The sequence below is a fragment of the Salmo salar genome, chromosome ssa28 (assembly GCF_905237065.1).
Source record: "Salmo salar chromosome ssa28, Ssal_v3.1, whole genome shotgun sequence".
Classification (NCBI taxonomy): domain Eukaryota; kingdom Metazoa; phylum Chordata; class Actinopteri; order Salmoniformes; family Salmonidae; genus Salmo; species Salmo salar.
In genome coordinates, this window is record NC_059469.1 from 15188483 (window position 1) to 15204976 (window position 16494).

A 16494-nucleotide genomic window follows, 5' to 3' on the forward strand; every position below is an offset into this window, starting at 1 on the left:
GACCCCTACCTTTTTTGAGAAAAAAAAACGTATAACTTGTTAAACAAAATCTCTTTCGCTGAGCCATTATATTAGTATCAAATAATTTCCCAATATTATGAGCATTCAATAAAGCTCAATATTTGAATTATTTTATGCAGTGATTATTGCTCATCTCTATGAAGGGTGTAAAAACGTTCAAACCCCACTGTATGTCACCCTAATTTCTATTTATTTACAAGTCATTTGGAAAATGTTCTATAATTTATAGGTTGAGTACATTGGGAGGGAAAAAAAGTAATTTAATCCATTTTTGGGGTTAAATTTTAAGGCAGTAAAATGTGAAGACTGTGCAGACTAACTAGACACTGTATTTGTGTTATAAACATCTCTCTTCTAACATCACTATGTCTTCAGTGCTCTAGTGCTGCTATCTGTATCCATACCACGCTGTATACAAGGTCATATTGGGTTAATGTTTCTCTGTAAAACACAGGATCTGACCAGAAGGACATAGGGATCTCAGAGGGTGACTCAAACTATTCAATGTGTCATCCATGTGGAAATGATTGACTTTCATGGTATCTAATGCACAGTCTGTTGACCATAGTTAATGAAATGGAGGTCAGGTTTTCAAACACATTAACAGCTTTATTCAACCTCTAGACCTGCATTGTCATGTCATTGGTACTGTTGTATCACCTGCAAGGACTTGAAATGAGTTGGCTCTGATTGAAAGAAATAGGAGTGGCATTTTCAGACTAGAATCCTTGTTACATGCAAATGTATCTATTGCTACTGCAAATCCAGCAATTTCCTAATTGAATCAAAGAAATCTTTAAGTGCATTCGATGTATTAACTTTACATTTCTATTCGTAAGAAACTATCGGTCTTGGCAATACATTTTTAGAGTCTGAATACATAAACACTTTTTAGTTCACAAAACAATGGCACATTAAAAACTTGACTGGTACCTGGCTTGCACTTTCTCCAACATCCAGCAAACCTGCTCAATGTTGTCTGAAGGTACATTTAGAAACAATGAAATGAAGTCTAGGGGTACAGTCCTTTCCAATGTCTTGTCATTCATATCACACTTCCAGCACAAACTTCTCTTTCCTTTCACAAAAACATGCTGGGAGACAGTGGGTGCACTTATGGGATGCAAAGGAAACGCACTAAGTAGAATTCTGCTGATGCCAAAAGTTTCCCACACTTTATTTGAAGCAAAGACAGACAGGACTGGAGTCTGATGTGAAGGTGTTAACGGGTTCCTTCTTCCTTACATGGTGGTGTTGATCATGGCACAGAGAAACAGGCTTAAGACAGACGGTGCAGTCCAGGTTCAGAAAGCAACTTGTGAGAGTCCTGGAACAAGCAGACGATAGTGTCATTGGTGATCTTATAATGAACAGCGATCTAAATTAAAAAACAATGTTCTGTATCCAAATGTAAAGACTTAAAAATAAACTTTGTGGCAGTACTCTAACCCATATGTACCTAGCTTGAGCTTGTCCTTGGTGGCCCAGCAGATACTGTAATGTTGGAGGAGCTGCTGCAGAAGTTCCTTCTCATCCAGAAATTCCAGACGCTCTATTCTATATTAAAAAAAGATGGAGAAACTAAAGAGTTTAACAAAACAAACTTGAGCTAAACAATGTGAAACTGACAACAGAGAAATAACATGATGCCTAATGTATTGAACAGACTTTATACAACAGGTGGGTCTAATCCTGAATGCTGATTAGTTAAAAGCGCATTCCAGCTGGTGTCTATTCCACAAGTTACCATCGGCTTAATCTATGACGTTAAAATGCCTATTTACTCTGTTCCATCTGACTGCGCAATCGACTCATCAGCCCAGCCAGGCAATTTATAAACTTGATCTCCACTATAAAAATCTAGACTATCTCATTTCTTTTAGACTAACATTTAGTTTTCAACAGCGGAGATTTGTATAAACCTTGCTTTCTGTCTCTGTGAAATTTTCAAATTTCGATTTCAACTGTCCCATAGTAATGAATGTGTAGGGGTCGGGACAAGAGAGGCAGGCAGTGTTTCTTAGCCAGTCTAAATCATTAATCAGCTGGCATCATTTTTATAATACATACATACATACATACGAAACAAAGTGCAGCTAGTTTGCAGTCTTTCCTGCTTCAGTTTGAAGTTGTGTTAGCTGTGTCCTCTGAATAGTGTCCTAACAAGAGAGCACATTTTCTATGCCAGGTAAAATCGTGCCTCATTAGCTCATTGTTATGGATGTATCCAAATAAATGTCACTAGAAAACAGCTTAAACAAATGCAGCTACTGTTGTTAGTCACATCAAACAGTGCAGACAGAATAAGTTAGCCAGATAGCAAGCAAGGGATAAGAAAGTTGCCAGCAGGTATAGCAATGGAACATTTAGAACGAACGACTGGGTCGTGTCTGTAGATACAGAACAAAAAGACTGAACGACTGGGTCGTGTCTGTAGATACAGACCAAAAAGACTGAACGACTGGGTCGTGTCTGTAGATACAGAACAAAAAGACTGAACGACAGGGTCGTGTCTGTAGATGCAGAACAAAAAGACTGAACGACTGGGTCGTGTCTGTAGATGCAGAACAAAAAGACTGAACGACTGGGTCGTGTCTGTAGATGCAGAACAAAAAGACTGAACGACTGGGTCGTGTCTGTAGATGCAGAACAAAAAGACTGAACGACTGGGTCGCGTCTCTGGCAACCGAACCAATAGAACGAACAACAAGTCAGATTGGGTAGCAACCCTATATTTGTTTCGGGACTATATAAATAAAATTAAATTGTATTGTTCACATACATTTTTAGCGGTTGTAGCAAAATGCTTGTTTCTAGCTCGAACACTGCAGTAATATCTAACAATTTCACAACAATACACACAAATCTAAAGGAATGGAATTAAGAATATATAATTATTTGGATGAATAGGAGCGGCATAGATTAAAATACAGTAGAATAGAATACAGTATATACACACGATGAGTAATGCAAAATATGTAAACATTATAAAAGTGACTCTTGTGGAAGGATGAAATTGCATGAATCAATTTATCAAAATAAAGTTTTTAATGAAAATATCATTATTTGAATATGTTATATAAAAGGGATAATGCCCTCGAAGCCAGTGTTTGGAGGATATATTGGCACGGTTTGCAGGCCCTCGACTAACAACACCCGTGCCAATATATCCTCCAAACACTGGCTTCTCTAGCATTAACACTTAAGTGTCTTACCTTGCCACGTCATCCTGAGGTATAACACTGTACACAGTCATCATGTCCAGAGCATCTGCATTCTCCCAGCCCGTCTTTAGGAAGCGCTCTTTCTACAAATGCAAGCACAAATGTCTTGCACAAAATCAACACTTGGGATTTGTTGTTTAATTGTCATGATTGAGTACCTATATGTTTGGGGTGACATTTGATCAAGTTTCAATACGGAATATTTACAAGCAAAGGATTTAAGTCATAATGACTGTGAAACTTTTTCAAAAGGAAGTGAAACTCTTGACCAAGTGACCTCATAAGTCTTCGGCCCTGGGACCTTAAGTTTGGTTCCACAGACAGAGACCTGGAGACTGACACAGCTGCTGTAAATACAGAATTGTGGTCTTCTAATCATAACAGTGTTGCTCTATGCAGGCCTGGAAGGCACCCACTCAGCATGTATACACAGTGCTTGCGTCACAAAGTGAACCTCCATCTAACTGTGCTCCATAATCACTGCTGCCTTCAGATTTATTTAGCTTATTGTGTAACGCCACTTCTGATCTAATACAAAGGTGTTTTAAAGTGTTGTTGTAAAGTTGCTGTACGGTTGAGGGTGCTGTACCTGCGATTCCAGTGACTGACACACCTCCACTCCTGCCAGATTACACTGACGACGCTGCAGATTCTCAATCATCACCTGGCCAAAACGATCCAGCATGTTCACCTAGAAAGAGAGAGAGAAACAATTAGCCTAGACGTGCAGCAATATAGATGGAATCAGCAGAGGCAGTCTACCTCGCCATAGTTCAGAGTCTGATCTTGTTCATCCTTTACCTGCTCATAGTTGACGAACATGGCTGTGTGGAAGGTGACTGAGGCCCAGTTCACCAGCTTGGATGACTGATCTGGAGTCATGTAGACCAGCACACACTCTGACAGGAACAACGTAGGCAACCTAGAAGAAGGAGAACAAAACATCCCCAAGTTCCAAAAAAGCCAGAGGATTCCTAATCAGTTCTGCATGTAAAAAAAGGTATACATTTTATGTCTGGGATGCATCCTACATGTAACAAAGGTGAAATAGACAACATTTATTTGCATCTGCTTAATTCCTCCTTTGAATGTCAGAATCTGTGACATAAAACACCACATCCACAAAGCCTTTGGCACGAGCGGCAGACATTTTAGAAGACACTTGAATCCACAAAAAAAAACGTATTCTAACGTCATTGAGGCTTGGCTGGTAGACCAGACCTCACAGGAAGACGTTAATACATGCACTAAAACAATAAGCTCTAAGAAAAACAGAACCCTTGGTTGACACTGGGCCAGTGACTATGTCTCATAGGCTGAGATCAAAGGAGATGGAAAATCCAAGAGCACCCAAGTGTATGATTGTTGTCATCAGGAACTGACTGCCAAACACTCAGCCACGTCTGGCCAAGACCATAAATACGAGTTAGGTACAGGGAAAGAACACTGTCAGCCCAAGACATCAATAGCATGCCAAACATCCTACTGTAGAGCTACAGCAAAACTGGTGATCCACTGATATGGTTGGCTACTGCTACCTCAAATGGCTAGACTCTTGCAAAGCTGTCCAACAAAATTAAATAAAAATAGTGCACCGGTGAATGCTAGGCCAAACATATTCAATATAATGTTATTTTCACTGACTCTGGGTTGAGGTGGAACTTCTTCAGTTTGTCATCTAGGCCTGGGATGTCCCTGAGGTCAGCACCGATGATGCAGTACCTGTCTGAGTCTAGGCTGTGGCCATCTGAAACAGACACAGACAATACAAATGAAGACTAGGTGAATATCAAATGTTACCATAGGAGACAACTACATACAATTATTATGTTGATTTGTATCAGCCAATGTCTTTTACGTCATTACCTAGTAATAGTGAGTCTGTGGAGTGGGTCTCAATGAGAGGTTTTGACAGTGGTGGTTTTGTCCTGAAGAGAAGGTTCACAACATTATAACTACACACTAAATTCTGTTTCTTATTAACAGATTATCACACTACAAGTGTAGCTGGACAGACCATTTCCAAAAGTGTTTATAGACAGGCTCTGCTTCCCTCTACAGGTCAATTTCTGACATTACTGAGACCACAGTGACATCAAAACAAATGAAACCAAAAACGGATGTATATGAATTATTCTAAAAAGGAAAAGTAGAACGTCTTACTTTATGTTGTGTATTTTCCTGGCAGCAATCATTGGAAAGTCAACTTCAAAGTATTTTCTAGGCATGAGGTTTTCATCCTAAAAACATACAAATGACAAATGAAAGACAATGCAAGTAAAAACCAAGACCAAGCATGAATTGTACTCTAAGATTAATGCATTTCTTTAATGGGATTATTAGACTATACCTTTAGCCTCCAGAAAGTGGTGTCCAGCCCTGCCCCCAGGTTCACTATCTGACAGTCACACTTTGTTTTCCTGAGGAAGGCATCCAGGAGATGGTTCATTCCCTGCACGCGGGCATAGTAACCTAACAGAGGACAACAAAGATTTAGTAATACGTTTAAGCAAGCCTTCTTCACGCCAAAAAATTCAATAAATGTGTTTTTGTCTCTGGCCAACATTGACTTGCCTCTGTTAATTTCTGGAGCTTTTCGTTCCCCTACCGACCTCACAAAATACTGGACATAGGGGTCCGTCCAGTAGCCTTTACTGGTTGCATATCTGAAAATCAGACAAATGGTAAGTATTGCATGTCCAAATGCAGTATAAAAAAATACTACACTCCCATTTATGAAATAAGTCTTATTGAGTATGGTTGTGTCATTTACTGTGTAAAATCTGAATAAATACTAATGGCAAGCTGATTATTTATTCCACCACTATGTGGTTCAATAGATACACTTTTCATGTTGCTGGTAAGTAGGTGGCTACAACTGGGGGAGGCAATTGACGTGTTGCAAACGCACAGCAACAATATTGCAATTCGGATCACCTAGCTGAGCAGCAGCTTGTACATGTTATGAATCTAGCTAGCTAGCTACCTTTTGCATGTCGTTGCATCATCACAAGTCGACCTCACTGCTTCGTCGGCAGTGTCTAAATCTGTGAAGGGTTGTCGGGCAGCCATCTAACAGTTTCACACCTCATACAAACGTCCCTGTTGTTGATATTTGAAGAAGAAAAAAACGGTATTCTCTGCAACACCAAATGCATCAGCTGTTCCAATGTGGCTAACACTGTATAACTTTGACCGTAGCTTTGCTGCCGGGCAAAACAACTTGACCAGCCGGTTGGTCAAACTCAATAGTAGATGGACGAATTGATATTAGAAGCAGTTAAATCATTTAACTACTGCCACATAACGTATGCAAGAAATTCTGTTAAATTGGCATTATTTAGCTACCACTGCTCAGCTGAAGGAGTTTGCCAGTCTTCAACATCCGGTGATTACAATGTATGTGTTCTTCTTCAATGAGGTTAAAGAGCGGTTGGCATCCTTTAAATGATGCATTACCGCCACCTACTACACTGGAGTACAACTCCCTTATACCTTGCTTGAAAATAAATTAATAAATAAACAAATACCCTACCATCTAACACTACAATCACAAAAATAATAAAAAATACCACCCTAATCCACTATTTAAATATATTTAGTCCTACTTCAGGCCAACAACCTGAAAGGATGGGACACCACTTAACACACCCCAAAGCTTTCCCTCGCCCTCCATTTGGAAAATCTGACTATAATACTATACTCCTGATTCCTGCTTACAAGCAAAAATTAAAGCAGGAAGCACAAGTGACTCAGTCTATCAAAAAATGGTCAGATGAAGCAGATGCTAAACTACAGGACTGTTTGGCTAGCACAGACTGGAATATGTCCCTGGATTGCGCCGATGGCATTGAGGAGTACACCACATCAGTAACTGGTTTCACTGTGACTGTACGTACATACCCCAACCAGAAGCCATGGATTACATGCAGCATTCGCACTGAGCTAAAGGGTAAAGCTGCCGCTTTCAAGGAGCGGGACTCTAACCCGTTAGCTTATAAGAAATCCCGCTATGCCCTCCGACGAACCATCAAACAAGCAAAGCGTCAATACAGGACTAAGATCGAATAGTACTACACTGGCTCCGACGCTCGTCGGATGTGGCAGGGCTTGCAAACTATTAGACTACAAAGGGAAGCACAGCTAAGAGCTGCCCAGTGACACGAGCCTACCAGATGAGCCAAATAACTTTATGCTCACTTGTGCCCAAGAACACGAAGGTAACCTGCCTAAATGACAACAACCCGTAGCACTCACGTCTGTAGCCATGAAATGCTTTGAAAGGCTGGTCATGACTCACACCAACACCATTATCCCAGAAACCCTAGACCCACTCCAATTTGCAGACCGCCCCAACAGATCCACTGATGATGCAATTTATATTACACTCCACACTGCCCTTTCACACCAAGATAAAAGGAGCACCTATGTCAGAATGCTATTCATTGACTACAGCTCAGCGTTCAACACCAATCTCATCGCTAAGCTAAGGACCCTGGGACTAAACACCTCCCTCTGCAACTGGATCCTGGACTTCTTGACGGGCCGCCCCCAGGTGGTAAGGGCAGGTAGCAACACATCCACCACGCTGATCCTCAACACAGGGGCCCCTCAGGGGTGCATGCTCAGTCCCCTCCTGTACTCCCTGTTCACTCATGACTGCACGGCCAGGTATGACTCCAACACGATCATTAAGTTTGCCAATGACACAACAGTGCTAGGCCTGATCACCGACAACGATGAGACAGCCTATAGGGAGGAGGTCAGAGACCTGACTGTGTGGTGCAAGGACAACAACCTCTCCCTCAACGTGATCAAGACAAAGGAGATGATTGTGGACTACAGGAATAGGAGGACCGAGCACACCCCCATTTTCATCGACGGGGCTGTAGTGGAGCAGGTGGAGAGCTTCAAGTTCCTTCGCGTCCACATCCCCAACAAACTAACCTGGTCCAAGCACACCAAGACAGTCGTGAAGAGGGCATGACAAAACCTATTCCCCTCAGGAGACTGAAAAGATTTGGCATGGGTCCTCAGATCCTCAAAAGGTTTTACAGCTGCACCATCGAGAGCATCCTGACGGGTGGCAACTGCTCGGCCTCCGACCACAAGACACCACAGAGGGTAGTGCGTACGGCCCAGTTCATCACTGGGGCCAAGCTTCCTGCTGTCCAGGACCTCTATACCAGGCGGTGTCAGAGGAAGGCCATAAAAATTGTCAAAGACTCCAGCCACCCTAGTCATAGACTGTTCTCTCTGCTACCACATGGCAAGTGGTATTGGAGCACCAAGTCTAGGTCCAAGAGGCTTCTAAACAGCTTCTACCCCCAAGCCATAAGACTCCTGAACATCAAATAAAATGGCTACCCAGATTGTTTGCACCCCCCCCCCCCCCATTCTACGCTAATGCTACTCTGTTATTATTTATGCATAGTCACTTTAATAACTCTACCTACATGTACATACTACCTCAATTACCTCGACACCGGTGCCCCGCACCTTGACTCTGATCCGGTACCCCCTGTATATTGCCCTGCTATTGTTATTTACTGCTACTCTTTAATTATTTGTTATTCTTATCTCTTATTTATTTTTGGGGGTATTTTCTTAAAACTGCATTGTTGGTTAAGTAAGCATTTCACTGTAAGATCTACACCTTCTTGTATTCGGCGCATGTGACAAATACAAATTTATTTGATTTAATTTAACTCTTCTGATGTCAAGTCTGGCACACCCAAATACCTCTCTGCAGCTGCCACCACAACCCCAATTGTCTGCGACTTACGTTCCATCCCTGCAGTACAGTTGATAACCATTGCTATCAATGCTCAAAATCCAATCTTACTGAAACATGTATCACTTGTTGGCCTATCCCTCTGTACTGGTACAGATCTACTACTCACACCACTCCTCTCAGGATCCCTCCCCCTTGACCCATCTTCCTCTACTTTCTTCACTGCCTCAGCATATGACAACTTCTGCACTACTCTAACCCTGGAAACCTGCCTCTTCCGCATGGGACATTTCTGAACCCCAGCCCCATGGGTACCCTTACAATTAACACATACCAATACTTTCCCCAATGCTACACATTCCTTTGTTTCATGCCCTTCTGTACACTTCTCACACCTAGGGACCTCCCTCCTACACACTGCTGCCACATGCCCATAAGCTTGGCACCTCTAACAACGTAATGTATTTGGCACAAAATCTCGTACAGGATAACTTATATATCCTAATCATCACTTTGTTGGGCAAAGACTCAACATCAAATCTCAAAAGAACAGACAATGACTCTTCTGTTTCACCACTTACGCCACCATGTCTGTGTCGCACCAAACGACGAGCATCTTCCCCTTCTGTTGGTCAACTTCTACATTTACTGCTACCCCAGTAATCCCTCTTTTCAATGGCACCCTTTTCTTGAGAGCAAAACAATTCACATTTCTGGCCCCTATTCGTTTAATGCGGAGCGCCTTCTCCCTCTGACCAGCAGAAACACAAGACCACTTCTGGTTACCCTCACCGATTCCACAGCACCCACCCTGAAACCACAAATGGATCAGCCAAAAGACAAGGGACCACTTTTTCCAAAAACGTCACTCCTACTGCCACAGACTCATCTTTATCCTGACCCTCGGTGCAAGCCTCCGGCTCCGAGAACTTCACTACACCTACCACCTCCAATACTTCAACCTCGTTCACTTCCATTTCTCCTCCTGTCTTCAGCTCTCTCTGCTTACACTTTCTACCATTGTTTGTTAAAGAACAATCTCCCTTTTTTCCAGATATTTTTAAGACTCAAGCTCACCCTCTTCCTCCCTCCCTCTCTCTCTCTCTCTCTTAGACCTCCTCTGCCTCTCTTTTTCCCTCCATTCCTCCTTCGTATTCCAAGTATACGTCTCCTGATAATACTGCACTTTTCCTGACATACTTCTTGTTCTTGCTTTCTCAAGGGACGCCATTTAACCAGTTGTCACAATCTCCGTACAATCAGCACGAACCCCTCGGAATGTAGCGCTCAACAGTACATCCCACTTGTAAAGCAGCCACCTCGTCTTGATGTTCTTCTTTATGAAAAGCTACCGCAAAGCATTTTCCATTTCAAACAAGCGCGCTCTTCCAACCACCATCCACCGTCTTGCTTCCTCGGAACTTGGGCTACGGTATTTGTGTCCCACAATGCAACGTATTCCTTTTTTAACGTTTTCATTGTCCTACTCTCTAGCCGCCACAACCAATAAATTAAATGCATTATAATGACATCAGATAACCTCTCAACAGATCTGGGATTGTTATTTTAGATGCATCAAATTTCATTGGGATTGTTACGATGTTACACTTATATTTTATCTCTATGGTATTAAGTATGGGTCAGTTATAGAAATAAAATTTGACAGTGGTTATGATCATATTGACTTCAATTAAGACATAGTTTTGTGCATGCAATAACGACATTTAGTTTAATGCCAGGCTTGGTGGGCTCAGCCTCGAGGGCAAGTGTAAATCTGGTTGTCACCTAACTCATGATTTGCGTCAGCCAGGCTAGGCAAGTGCTGCTAATCCAAGTGGAATTGGATCAATAACGAATGGCAGCCATATTAATAAATTAACCATACTCCCCGTGGCCATGGCAACTTTATCAGTAAAACCTGTCTCTCTCTTCTGTTTTTCTTATCTTCTTTTCTCTCCTTCAAGATTATTTTAATGAATGGAATTGTTTTGCATTTTTCCTGAGGAATCAAAGGATAACACATGTTCATTAGGGCTGAATATTTTCCCGGGATATTTTAGAAATGTTCCATCCCGAGAATAAATAGGGCCTAACTTTTCTCCCGGGTAACCCGGTATTTCCCGCCAAAACCGGAAGTGCCATTCAAAAGTATTATAAAGCATTTAAATATGTCTGGATTTGATTAAAGCTTTGATCAGCATGAGAATTCAAACCTGATGCTACCTGAGCCGGATGCGCCATATATTAAATACATTTTACGAACCCTACATTAACAACATTTTAATGTTAATGAGCCCAAGCCCAAAAAAAGGCCAAATGGTTGTGCCGTTATCCAACACATAGTATAGAGAGTGATCATTGCAGGTGAGCTTTCATAACTCATGCATATTGTGCAACTTGATTGTATAGCAGGGCTAAGTGTCAAGTATTCAATGATTTTCTTGTTTTTTGCCCATAACATTTTGCCCATAACATCTGTCTCTTGTGAAAACAGTGAACAATTTGTGAACATTTCTGAATTATAATATATACTGTGGCTACTGCACATTACGCACGACAGAAAAACATGAAAGCCATATATGTAACTAGCTATATGCTCTCTTGGGTAAATAAATTAATCAGTAGGCTAATCTTTTTGAGTGCGAACTGTATTACTGTACTGTATTGTATTATGCAGTATTTTATGGACTGGAATTACGCACATAGTTCAAACCATGATAAAGCAGAAGAGAACATGCGATTATGCTGCAACACATGCGGCCTACAAAGTTACAAGTATAGGCTAGCGAATTTGATTTCCTTTTTGAAATATAATATTTCTATAATTAGTAGGCTGATGCATATATATATATTTTCCCCTAGTGTTATTAGCCTACCTCTTCTGTCTCTCTCTACTGTTGCTTCAGCCCTTCCTCGCTTTAAACAGTTAAATTAAATACGTTTCCTTGTCCTTATCTTCATCATTCTAATGACACCCTTGAATAATATAGGACTATAATTTGATGCAGAATGCTTTGACTTCTCTTCGCAAAGATTGATTGAATGGTTATGGGTCTGAATAAATAACTGCTATAACCTATCCCCCATCTCGCGTTCACTCTTCCTTCAAACTACGGGTGAGTTCTATTGGCTGCTGTATTTACAAAGACAGCCGTTGGAACCAAAAATCTAAAATGTGGACTCATCAGAGCAAAGGACAGATTTCCACCGGTCTAATGTCAATTATTTGTGTTTCTTGGCCCAAGCAAGTCTTCTTCTTATTGGTGTCCTTTAGTAGTGATTTCTTCGCAGCAATTTGACCATGAAGGCCTGTTTCACGCAGTCTCCTCTGAACAGTTGATGTTGAGATGTGTCTGTTACTTGAACTCTGTGAAGCATTTATTTGGGCTGCAATTTCTGAGGCTGGTAACTCTAATTAACTTCCTTTCCTGTGGCGGTCCTCATGAAAGCCAGTTCATCATAGTGCTTGATAGTTTTTGCGACTGCACTAAAAATCTTGACATTTTCCGAATTGACTGAACTTCATGTCTTAAAGTAATGATGGACTGTCGTTTTTCTTTGCTTATTTGAGTTGTTCTTGCCATAACTTGGTCTGTCTTCTGTATACCGCCCTACCTTGTCACAACACAACGTTTGGCTCAAACGCATTAAGAAGGAAGTAAATTCCACAAATGAACTATTAACAAGGCACACCTGTTAATTGAAATGCATTCCAGGTGACTACCTCATGAAGCTGGTTGAGAGAATGCCAAGAGTGTGCAAAGCTGTCATCAAGGCAAAGGGTGGCTACTTTGAAGAATCTCAAATATAAAATATATTATGATTTGTTTAACACTTTTTTGGTTACTACATGATTCCATGTGTGTTATTTCATAGTTTTGATGTCTTCACTATTATTTTACAATGTAGAAAATAGTAAAACAATAAAGAAAAACCCTTGAATGAGTAGATGTGTCCAAACATTTGACTGGTACTGTATGTCATTGAACAACAGTTTGATATTTCAACTCAACTCAACTGTTTTAATAGCTATGGGTAAATGTTACTGTATAATTCTGTAGGCATGTTCAATGTCTTCATGATCACAATTCTACTGAGTTTGTAAGGTCAGTGCAAATTATTGCAGTACTGTATTGTATCACAGGAGCGAGCAAGATTACTTTCGTAAAGTAGCCCAAGCTACACAGTCTGCACATTTAGCAGTGCTGGGGATGGTGTTAGACGGATGGATGCTTTTGCTACGTATACTTCCTGCCACCCATTCAACGCCCTCAGCTTGTGCTGGCAAAGAGGGGAGAGGTGTGCTACAAGCTGGTTGGGAAAAGCGGTCGACGTTGAGTAGCCAGCCAGATATTCAGCAATGTAAAGGCTGCAACCAGTCAGTGGAACTCTGGATAGCTTGCTAGCTTTTTGATCATATACATAGCTTTAACCATGTCGTCAGCTTGCGAGGGAATAGCTTTTTTCTGAAACAACTACTTCAAGGCTAGACTAAACTAGCTCAAAAGTGACTAGCTACAGTAAGTTAGCTATTTTAATTGGTTCATAGCTTAGCTAGCTGCAAGCTAATCTTCGACAAAAAGCTAGCTGGCTATTGTGAACTTCATGACCAACCTAAGGACTCTCGACTGATGAAGCACATCGCAGGAGTTACTTTTCCAGCTCTAAAACGCAGCAAGACTCCACTGGAGAAGGACGCAAAATGAAGAAACAGTTCAATCGGATGAAACAACTCGCCAACCAAACAGTTGGCAGGCAAGTAATTTTGGCTGTTGTTAAATTTAGCTAGCTAACGTTAGCTAGTTTTGTCTTTATTGCGGCGTTGGGGGTAGGGATGTTGCCCTGATTTTTCTATGGCGTTCGTATGCCATATTGTCAGTTCAGTTGGCTAGAAAATAAATGTTTTGTATCAGTAACTGGTCATGTCAAGGCTAGAGCTAACGTGAATGTTGTCCCATTTTAATTTGGAGCTTTGTTCATCGAGGAAAAAGTGGTGAGGTTTCCTAAACAGTTCACATCTGTTGCTTGCTAAAACGGTTTGTGCCATGGCTGGAAGTCTAAACATGTTGTTTCATGGTGAATTTAGCATCACATCTATACGCCAGCATGCATACCGCACATTTACATCGGTAACGGCCAGATTTGCACATCTACTGCTGAGCTAAAGACATTTGACAGCTGTTATCCAAGGACTGTGACGACGTTGTACTTCACGTGGCCGAGCCACAAATCGCTTATGCTGGAAATTGTACAAGAAGTGCATGTCTGCAACAGTTTTTTTTTTTGTCTCCAATTTTAACTGACATTAACCTGGCTGGTTATTCGTCCAACAATTTCATGCGGATAAATTAACGTTAACTGACGCATGAAAACAATCACATCCCGTCTGGTGAAAGGTGAAATGCCGGAACAATTTTATAAATGCAATTTGTTCGTTCGACATGGTGGGATATTTTTGTGTCGGTAAAAGGTATCATGCGAGAAATGGTAGTGGAAACGCCTTCATGCCAAATATTGATATAATAACCATCATATCGAAGTAAACTTGGGACTCACGCTATGATATGTTGCGTGGTCCTCCCACTATGACTCGGGAAAGCATGCAGGTTATTAGGCTACATATGAACTAAATGATGAACTTCACAGGTGATGAGCTTGATGCGCCTTTCCAATAAATATCGAGGGTCTTATTCTGGTGACATGATGATCAATGCTTGGCTGCCGTTTGGCAAATACAAATAATATCGCTGTTATCCATAATAATCTCATACTGTAGGTAGGTAGTCTACCCGCACTGTATCTGCGAGCTGTTGGCTAGAGCTCATGTACCAAGACCAGAGTGGGCACATTTGCTACTGGATATAACGCAAGTTTTTGTGACAACCTCAGCAGAGTTGAAAATGCGATGGAAACCAATTTAACGCACATGCTTTTATCCACAAAAATGTAGTTCGATGGAAACATCTCTGGTGGGAAAATGCTCATTGTTTTATGAAGATTTTAGAATATTCACATGCAAATCTGTCTGAAATTGGATGGAATCCTACCTAGTGAAGCGATTCAAGCAATGTTTTGGGATGCCAGTCCATCAGTGAGTCACCAGTCCTCCAGCTCTGTTGGCTGGCCATGTCACTTCAATGCCATGTCAGCCTAATCTGCTAAGGCAGCCAGGATGAGGGATCAAGTTCATATTAACTGATGCTAACCAAGAGATAACATCCTTGTTTACCCTTGTGTGGCTCAAAAGAGCACAGGTGTGCTTGTGGTAGAAGGCCCCCAGAACAGTTTCCCCTCTAGTACTTATGGGGGGGACGGACACTAAACGATCAAGTAATGGAGTCACGCCACGCTCTTCCATTCCACTTTCACTCAGACTAAAACTGAAACTGCCGATTCAAACAGTCTAGAGTTGCATTTGGCATGCAAAATTACACACAGTCAGCAAGATTTAATGCATTAAACAAGCTAGTGTCTAATGCCTGAGATAAGTATGACATGATAGTGCCTCAATGTCTCTTCTCACTCTCAACCATAGTCTAGGGCCCCTGGCCTACTCACCAGTAATGGAACTACCCTTGAGAGAGCAGCCCTTTGAATAAGTGTAATCTTTGGGAATATCTTGGCAACGGATCGCTAATTCCGTAGGCTTTTATCCATGGAGAGAGATATAGAACCTCCCTGTAACAGTATCCTTGAAAAGGAGAGGCCTGCCTCCCTTGCAGACAGTAGCTAGTAGAATACACAGCCAGTGTTGTTGTCTGGCCAGGGCCAGGTTTTCCAAAAGCATTTTAAGGCTAAGTTCATCGTTAGAAGCTTCGTAGGAGCATCGTTTAATATCTGAGTGGTTTCCCAAAACCATCGTTATTAATGTTGCACTTGAAAACGCTCTTAATCTAACGCCTGCCTCAGACCACTCGTAATCTACCGCCTGCCTCAGACCACTCGTAATCTAACGCCTCAGACCACTCGTAATCTACCGCCTGCCTCAGACCACTCGTAATCTAACGCCTGCCTCGTACCACTCGTAATCTACCGCCTGCCTCGGACCACTCGTAATCTAACGCCTGCCTCGGACCACTCGTAATCTAACGCCTGCCTCGTACCACTCGTAATCTACCGCCTGCCTCGGACCACTCGTAATCTACCGCCTGCCTCGGACCACTCTTAGTCTACCGCCTGCCTCGGACCACTCGTAGTCTACCGCCTGCCTCGGACCACTCGTAGTCTACCGCCTGCCTCGGACCACTCGTAGTCTACCGCCTGCCTCGGACCACTCGTAGTCTACCGCCTGCCTCGGACCACTCGTAGTCTACTGCCTGCCTCGGACCACTTGTAGAACAGCATAGTGTGTCGTCAGATGCTTTATTTTGCTCTCCAGCGTCACTTCATACACAAGATCTCCTCTAAACATAGAATCACGTTATTCGTCTCTCTGACCGCTGATAACTTCAGAACAAAGTTGACCACAAATACAACGTTGCCAATGTCTTTGCAATGGTATAAACAAGCAATGTA

At 41.9% G+C, this 16494-nt stretch overlaps 2 protein-coding genes across 8 annotated transcripts in view; one reads left to right on the forward strand and one right to left on the reverse strand.

Moving 5' to 3' along the window:
* Positions 1–609: 609 nt before the first annotated feature.
* Positions 610–6676, reverse strand: lcmt1 (leucine carboxyl methyltransferase 1). Of its 2 annotated transcripts, XM_014178891.2 has the most exons (12): positions 6594–6676; positions 6232–6347; positions 5820–5911; positions 5596–5717; positions 5409–5485; positions 5112–5173; positions 4890–4992; positions 4047–4167; positions 3835–3936; positions 3237–3328; positions 1481–1578; positions 610–1348 (listed from the first exon to the last, which is right to left on the reverse strand). In XM_014178891.2, the coding sequence occupies exons 2-12, from the start codon at positions 6315–6317 to the stop codon at positions 1326–1328; spliced, it is 978 nt and encodes a 325-aa protein (XP_014034366.1). In that variant the 5' UTR covers positions 6318–6347; positions 6594–6676; the 3' UTR covers positions 610–1325. The 2 variants fall into 2 exon arrangements, with proteins under 2 accessions (XP_014034366.1, NP_001134954.1); NM_001141482.1 differs by lacking the exon at positions 6594–6676 and having other exon boundaries at positions 1183–1348; positions 6232–6492.
* A 6492-nt stretch (positions 6677–13168) lies between these two features.
* arhgap17a (Rho GTPase activating protein 17a) overlaps positions 13169–16494 on the forward strand; it is a 48904-nt gene continuing 45578 nt past the window's right edge. For 2 of the 6 annotated variants that reach the window (XM_014179686.2, XM_014179690.2), the window contains exon 1: positions 13170–13734. In XM_014179686.2, coding sequence (XP_014035161.1) covers positions 13682–13734 — 53 coding nt within the window. In that variant the 5' untranslated portion in view covers positions 13170–13681. Of the gene's footprint in view, positions 13735–16494 lie in introns of all 6 variants that reach the window. The other 4 variants (XM_014179689.2, XM_045710435.1, XM_014179688.2 and 1 more) reach the window with 3 other exon arrangements.